A 20,127-nucleotide genomic window follows, 5' to 3' on the forward strand; every position below is an offset into this window, starting at 1 on the left:
TAGCTCACAGAAAGAGAAATTACGGCCTTTCTTGGTCAGCTGATAATAGAGTTTAAGAAAATCACTGGATTTGTAGCTAGAAGGAACCTGGGAGAGAATCCAAAGCCCTCATTTTGCAAATGAAGAAACCGAGGCCCAGAGAAATTAAGAGACCTACTCAAGGTCATTCATATAGGAATACTGACTGATATGTATTTGAGCTCTTAAAGTCTATATTTTTCTTTAAAAAAATACAAAAGAATGAGGTAATGCAAATTTTTTTTTATATTTTTCAAGGCAATAGGGTTAAGTGGCTTGCCCAAGGCGACACAGCTAGGTAATTATTAAGTGTCTGAGGTCGGATTTGAACCCAGGTACTCCTGACTCCAAGACCGGTGCTCTATTCACTGCGCCACCTAGCCGCCCCCCCAATGCAAATGTTTTTATCCCCATTTTACAGATGAAGAAACTGAGGCTCAAGGAGAGTAAAAGCAACCTGTCTGTGGTCATACACCAGTAAGGACCAGAGCTAGTATTCTGAACCAGATTCTTCAAACTCCAAATCCAAGGCCTTCCTCACCACAATTGCTTTCAAACCCTGCATCATCCTCAGTATGTCCTTGATCCTCTTTGAAAACAAAGGACAAGCAACAATCAATAACAACTTGCTAGACCTGCCCAAGTCCGCTCACTGATGGATATGGTGAAGGTGTTTAAACTTCCTTGGCAGCCAAGAAGACGGCTTGCCTTGGGTATCTTGCCACTGCTTCCTGATCCTTACAGAAGAAAAAGGGCCTCTTATTCCCACCCTGACCCTGTATCTGAGTCTGTTTCCACTGGGGTCCCTCCCAAATTTATAATCCTAAAACACATACATAGGAGAAAGAAGAAACCTACTCCAAGTTCGTTGTCCATCACCCAATGTCCTCAGCCAAGAATGTTAAAAGACAAGACAAAAAATCCCCACAATTTTCAAACAGATTAACTATGGTACAACAATATTAAGTCAGCCACTTGGGCATCTCACTTAGTCTTTTGTAATCTTGCAAATGAAAATTCCAGCTCCTGGTGTTCATATCTGCAGAAGAAAAAAACAAAGACAAATGTCAAGGCCTTCCTGTCACACCCTTTAAACTCTCCCAAGCCCATCAGGATGTTCTTCCAAAGGACAACAAGGGTCCCAAATTGTTAGGATAAGAAGAATAAAGCTCCTACTGGCTGATATCCCAAAGGATTAGACAGCACCCAAGGAATCTTGGACTCCACAAGAGAGCCATCTGGGCTAAAAGTGATTGATCTTGGCTCTGTGCTCAACTGGTCCTTAACAATGAAACAAAGGAAGGTGATTGGAAGATCTGTGGCCAAAAGAAAAGAACACCTTCTTAAAAAAATAAGCAAAAAATGGTGAGCTATATAAACTGCTGCAGTGACAAAAAAAAGGAAAGTGATGGCAACAATATTCAATGTAATGAATGCCTACTGTTAAGTGCAAAAGTCTAAATATGACATACAGGAAGGACTATTAATTTCAACAAAGATTTACTGAGTATCTATTACGTTCAAGACACTAGACTAGGTGACACACAATCTATTTTCAGCAATTCCAAAAAATAGCAATCAGTGTAAGTAGCATCATTTCAAACACAAAGATAATGATAAGGGAAGATGATTCATATTTGTCTTTCAAAGATAAACAAAAACCAAAACAAAACCCACGACTGAGCTGGGGCTGTTGAATTAAAAAATAATGCATCAGAACTATCAGAAAAGAATGAAAGCTCTTATTGGAGATGCCCTCAAGCTCTCATTTGAAGTACTTTATGAAAGCTGTTCATGAATGCAGTCTATCTCCCTATTTCTACGCTATTCTTCACTCATTCACTCAAGCCAAAGATAAAGCCCTGGGTCAGCTCAGCTAGGTCTCAAACACCCTAGTGGTTCATTTGTTCCCTGAATAAGGGACTCTCACCCCTCCTTTCTCAAACAGGGAAGGAGACAAAGGGCTAGGAAAGTTAAGCAATTTTTAAAAGACAATGGGTCAGAGACAGATGTCAGCCTAGAAACCCAGGATTCTGGTGTTCTGTTTTTGTTTTTACAAGTCTAAAAGCTGGCTGTGAAAATCAAGCACCATGGATATTATTTAACCTATGGAATGAGCTTCAGGAAGAATTAATTATCTTCAAGTCTCTGTAGGATAAGACAGAGAGGACTGTAACCAGCTGTTCCCCAGTCCCACTGGGCCTGGATAGGGGAGACTGGATTAAATGGAAAGCTGGTGGGATTTAGGTGAGATCTCCACAAAGAGAGACATAGCCTGGGGGCCCAAGGGAGGTTCTAGAGAGTTCCAAGAAAACTCCAGCCTGCCCTATATATTCTCCATCTGGAATGATTTAAGAAAGCCTTCTAGAAGTAAAAGGAGACAAAGAAGGTTCCCAACCGGTCCCCCTTAGGACATTCAGTGAGAGAGAAGGTCAAATTCCAGAGAGGGGGCACACTCTGGTACCTCTATGTCACCTAATGAAAGTGTAAACTTGCCATATTTCTTGGAACCCATCTGTTTAAATATCGCAAGCAGATCTTCAGCAAAGCCAATCTCTGCCTCAAAGCGGGTTCGGGAGATGAGCACACATCGGCCTTTGAGGCTGGCAGGGCCCCTGCTGGGGGGTTGGAGCTGGTGTGGATGCACATCACTGGTGGGCCCTGACCCCGAAGCATTCAAGGCAGAGATAGTGGTCCCAGGTCCTTCCAGGGGCTGCAATGTGATTGTACGAAGGTGCTGGGCGGCTTTCACTGCAAGGGAAGAAACATTACTGTAGGCAGTTCTCGATTAGCAAAAGGAGGCTTGTAATATAACTAGTCTCAGCAAGGAGTAAGTGTTTTAGGGAAGTTGGAGGCGAGGTGATGAAACAGGGAGGAGCTGTGTTTAACCAGATAGGGAAAAAAAGGAATTAATCAAAAAAAGGATTTTCTATGTGTGGAACACCAGCAATACAAATTGAAAAAACTAGACTGTCTTAGCTCTCAAGAAGCTGAAATTTGAATGAGCAGCTTCCAGGCAGATGAAAAGCCAGGAACCCTAAGGATCTTAGAGGTGGGTTGAATTTGAACCCTGAACTCAGCTGCCACAGTAGGCAGTCCCTTTGCATGGGGGGTAGGGGGAGGTGGGGAGGCTCTGTGATCACTCTCCCCCTCTCTGTGTCCATTATTTAAGTGATTAAGGTAAGAGTGCATGTTGAAAAAGGTAGAGTATCTGGTAAGACCCAAAGGAGCTTAGCAAGCAGTGACCAAGTCAATGGTCAACCTTGATGAACCCAACAGAAGTTGATTTCAAGCTCATTCAAACTCCATCAACAATGAAGTAGTCCCAGCAAGGGGGAAGGTTAGGGAGGAGGGGTACCTGGTGGGGGAAGCTCTTCTTGCCACTAGACAGTAACAGATGGGTTCTGGGCTGGGAAGAGGGGAGTCAAGAGGGGAAAGGAAAGAGGTAGTGGTTGCTGTTTGTCCATAGCCTGGGGCTGGGGAAGAGAAGGAAGGTTCCAGAAAGGGACCAATCTTGAGAAATACCTTTTGGTCACCATTTCAATTGTTTTTTTTCCAAATTAAAGTGGAATTTATGCAAGATTCTGAGTTCAACATTATGTCTACTTCCTTCCCTTCCCTATGACAGTGAGTAATCTGATATAAATTATACTTATACAATTGTTAAACATATTTCCATATTAGCCATATTAAGTTACCACTGCATTTGACTCTATCATAGGAATCATAAATTTTAGAGCTAGGGAGACCCTTTATTTTACAAACATAGACTGAGGCATAGAAAAATAAATGCCTTCCCCAACTCCACCCAAAACATGGTAGGACCAGAAATCAAACCTGGGTCTTTTAGTTCCAAATTCAGTTATCCTTTTATGAACTCCCCCCCCCAAATATGACTTTTCAGGCACCACCTAAATTCTTATCTCTATGGGATCCGGATAATCCAACATTTCATTTTCCTTCAGTATCCAGGATGTATTTAAATTGCTGCTATAGGGGTAGCTAGGTAGCACAATGAATAGAGCACCAGCCCTGGAGTCAGGAATACCTGAGTTCAAATCCAGTCTCAGACACTTAATAATTAATTACCTAGCTGTGTGGCCATGGGCAAGCCACTTAACCCCATTGCCCTGCCAAAAAAAATTGCTGCTATATTGGCTTCCCAGAGTCACAGCATTTTACAAACAAGAATGACCAAAACACGGACTCCAGAGGACATCTAATCCAGAGGTATCAAACTTAAGGACTCTCCAGTGGGCCTGAACCACATTAAAATGTAACTGGAAAATCTTTAACAAAATAGATAAAAAGCATATAGATAATGTTAATTTGTGGTTTTCTAAGTCAATGGAATCCAATGCCTTCCTTTTACAGATGTGGAAATGTCTCAAAATGGATAAGTGATTTATGCAGTCACATAGGAAGCAAATATCAGAGCTAAGATTCCAAATGCAGGGCCTGCTGTTAGACTGTCTCCATTTAAACACAGCTGTCCCCAGACTGCCTCTAGAAGGAATTAATCCCATCACTTTATGACAAGGAAAATAAGGCTCAGGAAAATCTACAGAACCTAGAACCCATGTGTTTTTTTTCCTTCCCCTTTGCCCCACTCCCCAAGGTTTAACACAAGGGGAGTACCCCATTATATTCCTGATCACAGTGATCTTATGTAGGGTTGCCACACAAAGGAAGGACAACAAGCAGCTTTTGGGTAACACCTGAGGACCCCACCACAGAGGGAAGGAAGGAAAAAGAATGATGCCAAGCAAATTACCACACTAGAAATGCCAACAGGAAACTTCTTCCTGAAACAATTGACAACTTCCAAAACCAATGTCTCTCCAACAACCAAGGATGATGACTGCCTTACTTACTTAGAGGCTGGTAGTCTTTTATGCTGAAGTCCCACATTTTAGTAGCAGGATCTGAAATGAAGCATAAACCACTTAATGGGACCATGATGAGGATAATTACCGTCATTACAATCATTTGTACTTACAAATAGCCTTTCAGCCAGAGTTCAAAATATTTTACCAATGAGCTCTCTCGGTGACTCACACACTATTCCTAAGAAATAAATGGCAAATATGTAGAGGGACAATTCTTGATTGATTCTACATCTAGGATGAAGAAATAGAACCAGGAAGAGGATAAATCTTTTCTTGGATGATAGAGCTGAGCCTAGAACATGGACCTTCCAACTCCTAGGGCAGAGTCATCTCCATAAGGCCACTTTGGGAGGTAACAAATTTGAAGGTTAATTGAAGGAATAGCCCAGAAGGCTCATGCCAAGGATGCAAAATTTGGAGAGTAATAGGGGCATGACAAGAAATTATAAACACTATTCCTTGAGAGATGCAAGGAGGAACCAAAATGGTGGAAGAATGACAGGAAACTCACTATAAAACAGGAAAGACAAGTCATTTACCATACTTTCTGCTGGGTAAGCTCTTAAAAACGGCAAGGAGCTCTGAATTATATCCAATCTCCACCTGGAAACGGCCTCCTTCCTTCTTTGTACATTTTCCTTTCTGAGGAGAGGTTTGAAGATCCTGCTGAAGCCTTCCATTTTTTACCACGGGTTGATTCCCTGAGTCAGAAAATTTCTTATGGATAGAACTGGAGTGTCCAATTGTTTCAGGAGGAAGGGTAGAGAGGTACACAGTGGCACCATGCGACCCTCTACCTGGGCCATTCACTGGTCCAAGAGCAGAAACCTTCAAGTCCCGTGAGTGCTCTGGCTCACCCAAAGGTCCATGGTCAAAGCTGGTTGAGGTCGTAGGCTTAGACTGATGAGAGATGTCTGTAGGATCCTGGGTAAGCTGACCAGAATCCTGTTGGCTGGTGTTCCTTAGAGAGTTCTGCGCTAGAGGATGAGAGATCTTATTGAAAGTCACTGGACTCAAACTGGTTGAACTCATCTTCCCTTGCCTCTCTGGCACTGCTGTCGTTGACTCCAAAGCATCAGGATGAGATCTTCTGGAGACCTGATGTGTCTCGACTTCATTACATGAGACCTGGGGATTCTGCTGAGGGGTGCTGACAGCATGGTGGTCTAGATGAGAAGACGCTCCTGTTAAGTTCTTTGAGTCCCTTGAATGTCCGTGAGTGGGCTGGTAGACTGTCCTAGGGATAGAAGGGGGGTCTGATGCTATGTTTTTAGTTTGCTGAGCTAATTTCTCAGCTCTTCGAGCCAAAGCCTTCAGTCGATTCTCTTCTATCTTTTTCTTCTGTTCTTGAGTGAGGGGTAAAGACATTTTAACAGGAAATTAAGGATGAGTTGAAAATGGAGAAAAAAGACCTATTGGAGGAAAAAGGGTTCAAAAATAAGCATTCATCTTATCCAAAGGCCAGTCCCACAGTCTCTGTTTGAGCAGTCTTGAAAGGAGCAGAAAGGACCGACCTATGTTTCTTTTGGGACCGTAATGAGGTGTGTATGATATAGGATCATATATTCTAGTGTATATATTTGCTAAAGTATAGAACAGGAGAAGGAAACAACTGTGTATTAAGGATCTACTATGTGAAAGACCCAAAAATGTATTTTAGAAATATTATCTTAGGGCAGCTACGTGGCCCAGTGGACAAAGCACCGGCCCTGGAGTCAGGAGTACCTGGGTTCAAATCCAGTTTCAGACACTTAATAATTACCTAGCTTTGTGGCCTTGGGCAAGCCACTTAACCCCATTTGCCTTGCAAAAACCTAAAACAAAAAAATTATCTCATTTGATCCTCACAACAAACCTGAGAAAATAAATGCAATTATTGTCTCCATTTTACAGTTAAGGAAACTGAGGCTGACAGAGATTAAATAATTTGCCCAGGAACAGAGTTGTTCAGTGCCTGAGGCTGAATTTGAAGTCAGATCATCCTGACTCCAGGCCCACTGCTCTATCCAGTATATACCTAGTTACCTCATACAACTGAGGAAACAGCAAAAAGTACAACTGTTCTGGAGCTGAATGCTCTTCCTCTTTGCAGATTTCCACTATAACATTCCCCTCCCTGCATATGTGTTCCAACTCAATTGGAAAGTTCTCTCCCCACCATTCTCCCAAGGAAGTACCATATTGTAAGACTTAGAAACCTTCTGCAGGAAATCTTCCTTGATGCTCCTCAGCTAACAACCTTTCCTTCTGACCTCTCATAATTTATTTTCCAACTTTTCAATTGTGAGAAATAATTCATTTGGACCCCACTCTGTTCCAATAAATATTAATCCCAGTTTGATCTGCTTCCATAGGAGCAGTGATTTTAAGTTGTGTATATTAGGTCCCAGAGCTGTGACCTGCAGATTTTAAACTTACTGGTTAATCACAGGAAGATAACTAGAGATTTTCCACTCTTGCTTAGTCTTGTCTTAGTGACCAAATCCCTTGCAGCAGAAGTGACTCAATTACATGGAAAGTCCTTCATTTATTTATTTGTTTGTTTGTTTGTTTTAGGTTTTTGCAAGGCAAATGGGGTTAAGTGGCTTGCCCAAGGCCACACAGCTAGGTAATTATTAAGTGTCTGAAACCAGATTTGAACTCAGGTACTCCTGATGCCAAGGCTGGTGCTTTATCCACTACACCACCTAGCCACCCACCTCCATTTATTTTTGTACCTCTGGATCATTCTCTTCCAAATAAGCAGATGACCATCTTAAGACCATCTTATGACCACCAAGTCAACAAAGACCTTTCTTGCCTTGCCCAACTATTGTTTTGCCTATTTTAACCCAAATGTCATGTTAACCAATGAAATTATTCTGTATTTTATTCTCCATATTATTGGCACTTCAAGAAGGAGCAGCGCTATGTGAACCTCATGTGGCTCCTGGCTCCCCCACAGACACTGGAGTCCTCCCCCATCTGTACCCAAAATTCTCTATGCCCCAGTGCCTTCAAGATTGATGAGAATGCCTTGATTTATCCTAAATTCATTTTCTTTAAGAAGAACTGCCACTTAGGATAAGAGGGAGTTTGAATTTTTGACTAATCTTATTTAAATTTATAAACTCTACGCATTCAAATTCAATTTTTATCAAATTTATATGGCCATAATTTTAACTTTTTAAACATAGGCTATTTTTTCCTTCCCTTTTTCTTACTTTCATTTTGTAAGACCAGGGAGATTCAGCAAAAGAACTGCTACTTCCTCATTTTTCAACTAATTTTAAAACTTCCTGTTAGCAGGGTTAAAATGGATTTTAAAACATCCTGTAAGCGGGGTTAAATCTTTGAACAAAGAGTAATTAGATCACTTTTGTCATCCTTACAGAAATACCTTAAATTGTCTGAGAGGGAACATTTTGTGGTTCACAATGGGTGAGGATTCCAACTAGAGGACATTAAGACCAGTCCCTGGATGGATAGGGTTTGGGAGAATGATTCCCTACTCAAGTGCTCTGACATCACTTTGAGAAAGCAATAATTCAGGCTAGTACAGATAGTCATAGGGGAAAGATTCCCTTTTTAAACAGTAAGTTGTCAATGCATGTGACCACCCTGGAAACAATCCCACTCTCTTCTGACCTAAGAAGAAGGCTCATTTTAGCTTTACAGAGATGAGGAAAGAAAAAAGGTTACCTTTTCCTTATATTTGCTTATTATTTAGTCAGTTACTGATGATCAGAGTTAAATTTTCAGGAATTTTTAAAGGAAAGAAGATACGAATTTTGCTGAAAATTCACATTTAAGGGACCTTTAGGCCCTAGTTGACCAATTTTAGGACCCTAGAGGTTAAGCTCAGAAATTAAGAATTTGAAGTATTGGAGAATTTGCCAAAATAAACCCATCACTATTATAGTATTAGCTGCAGGAAAGACACCCATAAAGGTGAGTCTCAGGTAGGTAGGAGATTATCCCCACTTTGCTTTATACTCAAGGGAGATGATAAATATTCAGAACCTTTAGCTGAGGAACTTCTCAGAAGGAACAGTCAATATGGCAGTCCAATGAGGTCCAATTGTCTTAGAGGAATACCCTTCCTGGTTGGAGAACATGTGGGAGAGTGGGGTCAGGACCCCAATAATGGCCTGGGAATAGAGTGGACTCCCTATCTAGAGTGGGTCTAGAGACTAGACACTGAGTCATTAGTCCATGTAGAGTTTGGCTGAGAATATAAAGGGTTTAGGGGATTGTTTTGGTCAAAGTATGGAACTTTTAATTACTTAGAAAATTATAGAATTAAAATTTATTGGATAATAATCCAAAATCAACTTGGAACAAATGAACTACTGACATTGCTAAATTCTTCATTATTCTCAGTTGGGTTTTTTTTCCCTTTGGCAAAACGTCTCTAGAAAGATGGAACTTTAACCATCTCTTCTGTCCAGTAGGGTTTGTTCTAGATACAAAGTGAAGTTTAAATGGGTGAGCTCAATTGATAAATTAGACTAAAGTAATTTGTATTGTTACTAAATTATATATTTTATTGATACTATTCCAGAAATATTAACATAATGAGGAAACAGAAGAATTATCTTAGGTTTGACTGCAGGAGTCCAGCTACAAGAGGCTCATAAATTCTATACTTAATAGAGGATATAGGTAAGATCTTGACTTTGAAATCTCCTAGAGAAAAAACTTAGAGGAGTTCAAGTTTAAAAGATTTATCTTTAAATGTAGCAAGATTTAAAGTTGTACCCTGCAGATGTAAATGTTTTATGTGTATCTGTTTTGTAAATGATGAAACTAAATTTAGGAATAGTGGGTTCTTCACTTCAGAGAGAAAAGGACCTTATACAATTAGGAAAATCTTTAAGAGAATGAAAACTGTGACTTTTGTCTGTGCTATGCCTTAAAAAAAGGAAAAATTTTTCTTTCTTCTGTTTCCAACAGAGAATGTTGGTGATATTGGAGATAAAAGACAGATACAGAAATTAATTCAAAATTAAGATAAAAAACTTCATAAAATGCATGTTAATTGATAGAGAAAGGATTATCTCTTTACTCTGATGTAAATTATGTTAAATTATGGTTTAAGTTATGTTAAAAGACTAGTAATTTAGAATATTCAAACGAATTGGTTTGGCTTTTTTGGATAACTCAAAGAAACAAAGATGCAGTAATGGGAAGTTGGGAATGTCACCTTGAATTTTTTTGAAAATAAGCCACCTAAAAATAATGAAACCTTGTACACAATGAAGTTTAGTTACTGCCACTAGCCATTATAAATAAAAATTGATTGAGTTAATAATGCAATGTAGGAAACTGGAGAATCCTTACCTGTAGAAAGGGAATAATAAATGTTTACACCTATCTCTCAGAGTTTTGGGGAGAAACAAATAACTGCCAAGTACTTAACTCAATGTCTGACTCATACAAAGGATAAGCAAAGAGTTCTAATCTTGGAGGAATATCACAAAATGCTATTCTATTTACAGGTATTTTTTCTAAATGGCATGGAATATTAATAAATTAGGAAATCACAGACTAAACATTATAAAGCATTATTAAAAACAAACCTAAGCAAATTTCAAGACAGAAAAAAGCCTGGAATTTGGTAGGCATCAAATAAATTACTATGATAAGCATGAAAATACCAGGAGAAATAAGATAAATGATGTTCTTTGAACTGATAAGCTTGAAAGGTATTTATCTAACTTATCTCCTGATTGGTGATGTTTTAAACAACAGAAAGTGAAGTTGTTTAATTTCTTCTTCTTTTCAATCTGAATATTGTTACATTATAAATGTATCTATCATATAATTATTAGAATATAACAGTAAATGACATGATTGGGAGAAAATATCTTCTTAGGAGATCTTTATGAGGTAACAGAATGCTGTAAAAGTACAGTCCTGTCATTTGAGGAACTAAGCCCTCTCCCAACCAAAGAGAAGAAATTTAACTTTTAGTAAAATGTATATCATTTGGAATCATTTGGAAACTCATACAATTTTATCTTTGAATACCATTATTTTGAACCAACTATTCCCTGTGTAGGAATTTGTGGTGAAGATATGGAAACTGTAATACAAGGCTAAACTGGTCTCTTGGATTTGGGTGACCGAGGAAGGTAAATCATTCCTTTCTAGAACTTCTATTATAAGGTACATTTTTTTTAGTTCATAAGGAGGTTCAGTGGCACATAAGGGAAAATAGATTTAATTAATAAGCAAGAGGCTTATTTCACATACCCCCCCAGTAGCAATTTATATGACTTGTGTAGCTTTTAATCTGCTTGTCTTTCAAGCCATCCGCTAGTTTACACCCCTCTTTGAGTACTTAGAAAAAAATACCAATAGGATTATTACAGTGCATAAATTAGTCCTTGACCAAGTCTGAACTACTCCCTAGTTCTAAAGCCATAGCTCCCTCCAATATCATAGCACTCGCCAAGGAAATTGTCCTCAGGCATGACCCACTCATGGACTCTGCTGGGGAAATTCCATCTCATTCTCATCTCACTTTTTTCTAGAAGTGGTCTGATATTCTCCCTTTGGCTACAGACCAAGGTGGGAAATGATAGTTATGAACAGATGAAATTTGTAAACAGTTGAAAAAATTCTAAATGAGATTTTGAGGCTAATATTTGAAAAATAAAAACAAACACAAAAACAATTATCTAGCTCTGAGCTATAATTAGTGAAATTTTGCTGTTTGAGAGAAAAGTCTCTTGGGACTTCAATTTGCTACTATTCTACATCCTGAATCCAGGTATAAGTGTCTTGACACTGCATTAAACTGTTGGTTCACCATTCAAAGAAAATGCCATGTGTCCCTGAGAAAGTCAAGCAAATGACCTTACAAAGGTTAAGGTAGGGTTCTGTTGACCTCCCTATATCTTGGTAAATATGACCACTTGGTTTTTCTGAGACTGGCTATGATATCCTGTCATACTAATTGGTTGCCTACAACTAATGTAGCTATTTCCCTGTCTTTCTCCTCACATAACAAAAAGTATTGATGAGGGGAAGTATGTTTAAAAAAATAAGAGAAAAGAATTATAGCATATCTAATGTTACTAAAATGGAAAAGGCTAATTTTGAGTTTCTCATGACTTACCTAGATGAAAGTCAAACATGTTCTATTATTAAATAATTTATTTGATCTACACTGTCTTAAAATTCACTACTCAATGTATTTATACATACCACCCCAGGACTTTTTTCTGACAATTACAATTATTTTGGCAACTTTTAAATGAATTCAGTTATGCATCAGGGGTAATCATCCTATTTTTCTTTCTTGCTTTGTCCAACCTATGATCCTGCTGACATTGTTTTGCCTATTTTAACCTATGCTAAACATATCAACCAATGAAATTATTCTGTGCTTTAAGATACCAACTCTTATGAAAGTAGGACCCTGGAAAGAGAGAGCATCTCAGATTTATGAGGAAGATCTGAAGTCCACTTCATTGGAGGGGACCATGAAATTTTTAATGAAGTGTCATTGGCTCAGAGTTCCACTTCAGCCTCTTTTATTATAGGCAGAACAATTTCATTCACTAAATGACTTAGCAGAGATGTCTCATACTTCATCCAGTCCAAAACCCTACTCTTGACATATTTCTGGCTGATGCATAATTTTTTGATCTGTGAAGCAAGATCTACCAATCAATAAAATTCTGAAATTTGTATCGCCTCTTTAGAATGTGCAGTTATCAAATTTGGTATCAATTCTTGTAAAAATAAGACCCATGAAGAAGGGAGTATCTCAGATCATTAGGAAGATCTGAGGTCCACTTTATTAAAGGGAATCATGGATGCTTTAATAAAGTGCCATTAGCTCAGAACTCTGTCTCAGTCACTTTCATTGGACAATTTTTTTTGTTGTTTTTTCAAATAAATGGGGTTAAGTGACTAGCCCAGGGTCACACAGCTAGGTAATTATTAAGTGTCCAAGGCCCAATTTGAACTCAGGTACTCCTGACTCCAGGGCCAGTGTTCTATCCACTGTGCCACCTAGCTGCCTCTGGTCAGATAATTTTATTCCCCACACATCATGTATTCCGAACATCTATGTTTGTCTTCTAGCCTTCCCTCAGGAGGTTATAAATTCCATGAAGACAAGGAAGGAACCTAAACTAAACATCACACCTCCCTGGTTCTTAGCATTAAGCCCTTCATCTATTCTAATGTTTGCTGAATCAAAGACCAAATCAGTTGTTTTGAGGCTTCAAGGAGATAATTTATGTAAAACCTTTTGCAAACTTTAAAAGCTCTATGTAAATGTTAGTTAGTGAAATTCCTCCAAAGTTAGTAATTTGGCTCTCATTCATCTTTGCAATTCTATTCCATATGAATTGACCCACTGTTCTCCATGAGCATAGCAGGACATTCCATTTCCTATTTCTCACCTCTGTATCTTTGTACTAATGCTCTGTGATTTTTGGAGTGGACTCCTTCACTCTTGCTAGAGAAAGCCTTCAAAATCCTCAGGTACAGGTGGCTAGGTGTTGCAATGGAGAGGGCACCAGCCCTGGAGTCAGGAGTACCTGAGTTCAAATATGACCTCAGACACTTAATAATTACCTAGCTGTGTGGCCCTGGGCAAGCCACTTAACCCCTTCACCTTGTAAAAAGCAAAAAGACAAAACAAAATCCTCAAGTACCAGTTCCTACAAGAAGCCTCTTGGGATTCCCAACAGTAATCAAATCAACTTAAACATTATCCAAAGAACCTCAATGAAATCCCCTCCCTCCTTCCCAGGGATTTCCTTGACAAAAACACTCATTCCAGGACACCACTCCCCACCATTGCCATATAACACTATCTTTTTGTTTTTGAACTCCCAAAATTTAGCACAAAATCTTTCTCATTCATTCACTACTTCAACTCATTCGTGTTATGTCTCTTTAGTAGCAAGTAGGATCCGTTAAAACAGATAAAATTTCATCTTGTTTTTTTAAAGCCAGCGACTAGCACACAGCAGATGCTTAATAAAGACTGGATGAATTGCATTCTCTTAATCCATTTGAAGCAAGGGGGAAGTTGGGCTACATAAAAGAGAATCACCAGAGAAAGAGAAAGAAGACATTTTAAGCTGAAAAGGATAAGAGATTAGATGGAAAGAGCTGAAAAGACAACACACTACAGTGTAACATCTGCTGGAAAAACCTGTTTCCAACCTAGAGGAGCCAAAAATAAATGAGCATCTAGAACAATTACAGACAAAATTAACACATCCTCATTCAATCCTTTCAACATCAGCATCGCTACATAAATCAATTCTCTGCATGTGGCACCAAACTGGTCAATAATACAAAACTATTTAGGCATTGTCCCAGAACTGCAAGATATGATTACATAAGGGAAACACCACCTAAAGGGTTCTGGAGAGCCTTGGGTACCAGTGCCAATGGTTAGTTCACCCTCACAGCAGCAAAGCTCTAAAGGTATCTCAATGCTCAAACCACGGTATTAGCCCTCTTCTCAACTCCAAGGACCCGGTTTCTATCAAGTCAGAATCTTTGGTCAAAGAAAGAAAACTATCTCGGAGACAGGGGCCACAATCCTTCTGTCCAAAATGGCTTCTTACGGCCAGTGGCACAAGCCACAAGCAAAGAGGGAAATCCAAACCCTGACTAGCTACCTTCTACCTCAAGGAAGCCAAAGATGAGAAGAGGAAGTAGGAGTTTTATATGCAGAGCAAGTTGCTTTTGTTTCCTAACAGTCTCTAAGAGCAGTCCATTCCAGCAATAGGACTCTACCCTTCCTCCAACCCCTACCCTTCACTCCATTCTTTAGCTATAATCTCCCATCCTGCCTCAGTCTAAGGACCTAGATACAAGTCCTACCATCTATGTTTACAGATTTAGAGGGGAGGACTTAACACTCAGTGTCAATTTGGACAAGTCATTTTCTCAGTGTTGTAAATTCTTCAAGGGCAGATACTATGTCTCACACAATTCCATAACCACTTTCTATCTAAGTATGTCATTTAACCTCTGGGCTTTAGTTTCTTTATTTGTAAAATTAGACTGGAATATGTGTCTCTCTAAGGACTTTCCAACTCTTAAATCTACTAATTCTATGAGGTCATAGGAATTGTTTATTATTAGTTCTATCAGTCTATCAATTCTTCTCTGAGGACCTCAGTTTTTCCATCTGTAAAATGAAAAAGGGAGTGGTGGGGGGTGTCAGGTAGGTGGATTAGGCAGTGTAGTAGAGTGATAAGAATTGAGACTGGAGTCAGAAGCCTTGGCTCAAATTCACTTTCCACACCCATGTTATAAGTATGTGTATTCCTTAACAGCAGTATGGGGTTGATAATCATTCCTTTTCTTTTCTTTTTTTTTTTTTTTTTTTAGGTTTTTGCAAGGCAATGGGGTTAAGTGGTTTTCCCAGGGCCACACAGCTAGGTCATTATTAAGTGTCTGAGGCCGAACTCAGGTAGGTACTCCTGACTCCAGGGCTGGTGGCCACTGTGCCACCTAGCCTCCCCATGATCATTTTTAATGGACTTCCTCATTCCATCAGTACAACAATCAGGGACAATTTTAGGGTATCCAAAGAAAGAACTGTGGAGTTTAAACAAAGACCAAAGACTATTAGCTTTAATTTTTTTTTAAATATATCTTATTATGTATTTTTACTATCTCATATTTTTCTCACTTAGGACAATTTTTCCTCTCAAAACATTCAATTTTGATCAATGTATTACATAAAAACAATGGAAAGACTAACAGACAGCCTTCTATGGGAGGTGGGGGGAGGGAAGCACAATTAGGAGAAAATTGTAAAATTCAATAAAAAGAAAAAAAAAGAAAAGCTTAAGCAATCAAAAAAATAAGTTGTGTATTTGTATAAGTGTGTTGCTGGTGCAGGATGAACCCCATGGCTGCAAAGGCATTTTCCAGCTTTAGATCTATGAACCTAACAACCCTAAAGTCTCTTCTCACTCATGACTTTTCTCTCAGAACATTCAATTTTGATCACTGCATACCATGGAAATAATGTAAAGACTATCAGAGTTCCTTCTATGGGGGTGGGGGAGGGACGCAAGATTAGGAGAAAATTGTAAAATTCAATAAAAAAAAAAGAAAAGTAAGATTAGGAGAAAATAAAGAAAAAGAAAAAGAAAGAAAAAAGAAAAAGTTTAAGTAAGCAAAAAAAAAAGTAAGTTGTGTATTGTATTACAAGGGTGTTGTTGGGCAGGATGGACCCAAGGGCTGCAAAGGCATTTTCCAGCTTTAGATCTATGAACCTAACAACCCTAAAGTCTCTTCTCACTCATGACTTTTCTCTCAGAACATTCAATTTTGATCACTGCATACCATGGAAATAATGTAAAGACTATCAGAGTTCCTTCGAAAAGTAAGATTAGGAGAAAATAAAGAAAAAGAAAAAGAAAAAAAAGAAAAAGTTTAAGTAAGCAAAAAAAAAAGTAAGTTGTGTATTGTATTACAAGGGTGTTGTTGGTGCAGGATGGACCCAAGGGCTGCAAAGGCATTTTCCAGCTTTAGATCTATGAACTAACAACTCTACAATCTCTTCTCACTCATGATTTTTCTCTCAAAACGTTCAAGTTTGATCATTGCATACCATGGAAACAATGTAAAGACTATCAGAGTTCCTTGTAGGGGGGATGGTGGGAGGGAGGCAAGATTGGAAGAAAACTGTAAAATTCGATAAAAAGAAAAAAAGAAAAGCAAGCTTAGGAGAAAATAAATAAAAAGAAAGAAAAAGAAAAGTTTAAGTAAGCAAAAGAAGTAAGTTGTGTATTGTATGGCAAGGGTGGTGCCTGGGCAGGAGGGACCCAAGGGCCGCAAAGGCATTTTCCAGCTGTGGATGCACGGCCCAACAACTCAGGGTCTCGGCCCTGGGACCCTCTCAGCCATCCTTGCCATCTCTGCAGCTGCTTGTGAGCACGTGGTCTGGCGGAGGCCGGGAGAGTCTGAAAGGGTAACAAAGTATCAGGGTCCCGCAGCGGCCCGAGTCCCGCTCTCTTAGGCGCCGAATGAGGCCAAGGCGGTCCAGGGGGGCTGCGCTGCCCAGGATCACACAACTAAGGGGCACAGCCGGGGTCTGAACTCCGGACCTGGGCCAGCTCGGCAGCGGGCCACGGAGGGGGCGCTCGGAGCCCCGACCCCCCATTCCACGCTCTCCTTCCGCAGTTGGGGAGTCTTCAAGCTCCGCCCGCTCCCCCCTCGCCCGCAAATGGTCCAGACCACTCCCCCCACCACCACCGTGGGTCTTAAACGAGATTCTAGCCGGTCATCGGGGGCCCCGGCGCCCCCTTAACTCCCGGGCCGGGCCTGGCCTGCAAACCCTCGGTACCTGGTGCTCAGCTTCGGCGCTCCGGGGCTGCGAGCGCCCGACTCGGCGGCTCCATTACGGCAGAGACCCAACTTCCACCGGACCCAGCCCACGACAACAAACCCTGCCGACTACCCGCCTTGCGCAGCGGGTCTCCGAAGAACTACATCTCCCAGGAGCCAGCGCGGCCGCGGAGCGTAGGCTGACCGCGGGAGCGAGACTCGGCGAGCACGCTAGGGTTCCGGGCAAGGAACTCTGGGATTTGAGGTTCTGGCGCAGCTAGGTGGGACAGCGGGGTAGCGTCCTGGTCGAGGACGAACCCGTGTTGCGTGCTGGGAGTTGTAGTTCTTGCAGAAGGCAGATTCCGAGTTCATGACCATCCCAAGTTTCCTAGCCCAGGGCTCTGTGGAGTCCAAGATGGAAACCTCGACTTTGTCACCAGTATGTCATAGTCTGGATCATTGAGGGGTGCGTCAAATTAGAAGTCCGAGGACCTTTTTTCCCAGATTCTATTGCATCGAGTTCTTCCTTGGCAAAATTCACTTGAACTCCCAAATACTCAGTTTCTTCTTTTGTAAAGTAATGAGGTAGGACAGGATGACCTATGAAGCCCCTTCTCTCTCTAAATCTGGGGGTCTTCTGTGTAAGACATAAATGATCATACCTTAGAATTGGAAGGGACCCTAGAAACAACCTTCTGATTTTAACAGATGGGGGAGACAGTTCTGAGAAGCTGAGTAATTTGTCCAAGATCAGGCAGGGGTGAGTGGTAGTGAAGGGAACTTGAGTCTTCTTATTCTAGATCCCTTAAACCATTTCACTTAAAGGTCTTCAAAATAGGGGTACCACCACCTCACACCTCTCAGACTGGCCAATATGAACAGAAAGGATAATGATCATTGTTAGAAGGGTTGTGGGAAATTTGGGACACTAAGACATTGTTGGTAGAGCTGTGAACTCATTCAATTTGGAACTACACCCAAAGGGCAACAAAAATGTGCATACCCTTTGATCCAGCAATACCACTACTGGGTCTATACCCTGAAGAAATGATGAAAAAGGGTAAAAAGATCACTTGTACAAAAATATTCATAGCAGCCCTGTCTGTGGTGGCAAAGAATTGGAAAACAAGTAAATGTCCTTCAATTGGGGAATGGCTTAGCAAACTATGTTATATATATAAATGTGTGTGTGTGTGTGTGTGTGTGTGTGTGTGTGTGTGTGTGTGTGTGTCATGGAACACTATTGTTCTGTTAGAAACCAGGAGGGATAGGAATTCAAGAAAGCCTGGAGGGATTTGCATGAACTGATGCTGAGTGAGATGAGCAGAACCAGAAAAACACTGTACACCCTAATAGCAACATGGGGGCAATGATTAACCTTGATGGACTCACTCATTCCATCTGTGCAACAATCAGGGACAATTTGGAGCTGTCTGCAATGGAGAATACCATCTGAATGTAGAGAAAAAACTGTGGAGTTGAACAAAGACCAAGGACTATTAACTTTAATTTTAAGGAAAAAAAACTGTTATCTTATTGTCTGATCTTGCTATCTCTTATACTTTACTTTTCTTCCTTAAGGATATGATTTCTCTCTCATCACATTCAATTTAGATCAATGTATACTATGGAAACAATGTAAAGAGTGGCAAATCGCCTTCTGTGTGGGGGTGGGGGGAGGGAAGTAAGATTAGGGGAATAATTGTAAAACTCAAATAAAATCCTTAAGAGAAAAAATAGAGGTACCACCATAGCTGACTTGGTCGCCCATTTCTAGGTCCCCCATGTTTCTGCTGGAATCTAATGTTAGTTTTTGCCATCTACCCTCTTGCTAACCTTAAATCCTCTCTAGATCTGCTCCACTTGAAGCCAGGCTAACACTTATGAACAGTTTTATTCCTTGGGTCTTTATAGTCTCTATCCACTGTACCCACTAACATTTCTAAAGAAAACCCATGCATCATCAATTTTTTACCCTCTTAAAATGTCAGTACAGAAGATGGCGACAAGAGTAGATCACGTCTTAGGCGCTCTCTCATAAATCTTCAAAACTAAAGACTCTAACTAACTTTTCCAGAGACAGAACCCACAGAGGGACCCAGTAAGGCAGTTCTCCTACTCGAGGTAACCTGGAAAAGAGCAGAAAGGCTCTGCTCCCCGGGGTCGGAGGGGTGGCCCAACAGAGGGGTGGCCCGCCAGAGCGAAAGAACTTCAGCTTCCTGGAGGCAGCCACAGAGTGCTGGGAGCCACGGCTCCCTGAGCTACACCCCCGGGGAGCACTGTGCACAACCTGGGGGAACAGCAGGGGACCTCTGCCAGAACGAGCACGTGAAACTCAGGGCACACAGCAGTGTGGCCAGATCCAGGAAACATAAGCAGGCACAGCGGGTAAGCATGAGCCCCCAGGGCATGAGTCCATTGAGCTGAGGGAGGGGAGTGAAGAGAGACTGTTGAGCTCTGTCCTCTGCCCCTGAACAGGACTCTGGGGCTCTGAACACATTCAGATCCTGATCGCAGTCTAGGCCCCCCCCATAGAATAGCAGGGCCCCCCCACCTCAGCCCTGTGGCAGAGGGGGGCACATATGGTCATTCATACACCAGGAGGGAGGACAGAGGCTCACACACTGAGACCCTTGTGGGAGTGTCCCAAAAGCTCAGGAAGCACCCCAAAAACAGGCTTAGGCTGGGAAAATGAGCAAGCAGAGGAAAAAAGAGGAACACCATTGAGAAATACATTAGCTATGATCCCAAGAAGGATCAATACACTTAGTCTGAAGATGAGGAAGCACAAGCTCCTGCATCTAAAGACTCCAAGAAAAACAGAAATTGGGCTCAGACTATGACAGAGCTCAAAAAAGACTTTGAAAATCAAATGAGGGAGTTAGAAGAAAAACTGGGAAAAGAAATGAGAGAG

General features: G+C 40.8%; 1 protein-coding gene across 1 annotated transcript in view; it reads right to left on the reverse strand.

Moving 5' to 3' along the window:
• SMARCAL1 (SNF2 related chromatin remodeling annealing helicase 1) overlaps positions 1 to 17,431 on the reverse strand; it is an 87,975-nt gene extending 70,544 nt beyond the window's left edge. Inside the window, exons 1-5 of the mRNA XM_074191413.1 lie at positions 17,233 to 17,431; positions 5,447 to 6,319; positions 4,893 to 4,943; positions 2,515 to 2,769; positions 1,007 to 1,057 (exon numbers count right to left, since the gene is read on the reverse strand). Of these exons, the coding sequence (XP_074047514.1) occupies positions 1,007 to 1,057; positions 2,515 to 2,769; positions 4,893 to 4,943; positions 5,447 to 6,275 (1,186 nt within the window). The 5' untranslated portion in view covers positions 6,276 to 6,319; positions 17,233 to 17,431. The remainder of the gene's footprint in view (positions 1 to 1,006; positions 1,058 to 2,514; positions 2,770 to 4,892; positions 4,944 to 5,446; positions 6,320 to 17,232) is intronic.
• Between the last annotated feature and the right edge of the window lie 2,696 nt (positions 17,432 to 20,127).

Source organism: Macrotis lagotis, chromosome 6 (assembly GCF_037893015.1).
Source record: "Macrotis lagotis isolate mMagLag1 chromosome 6, bilby.v1.9.chrom.fasta, whole genome shotgun sequence".
In the NCBI taxonomy this organism is placed as follows: Eukaryota; Metazoa; Chordata; class Mammalia; order Peramelemorphia; family Peramelidae; genus Macrotis; species Macrotis lagotis.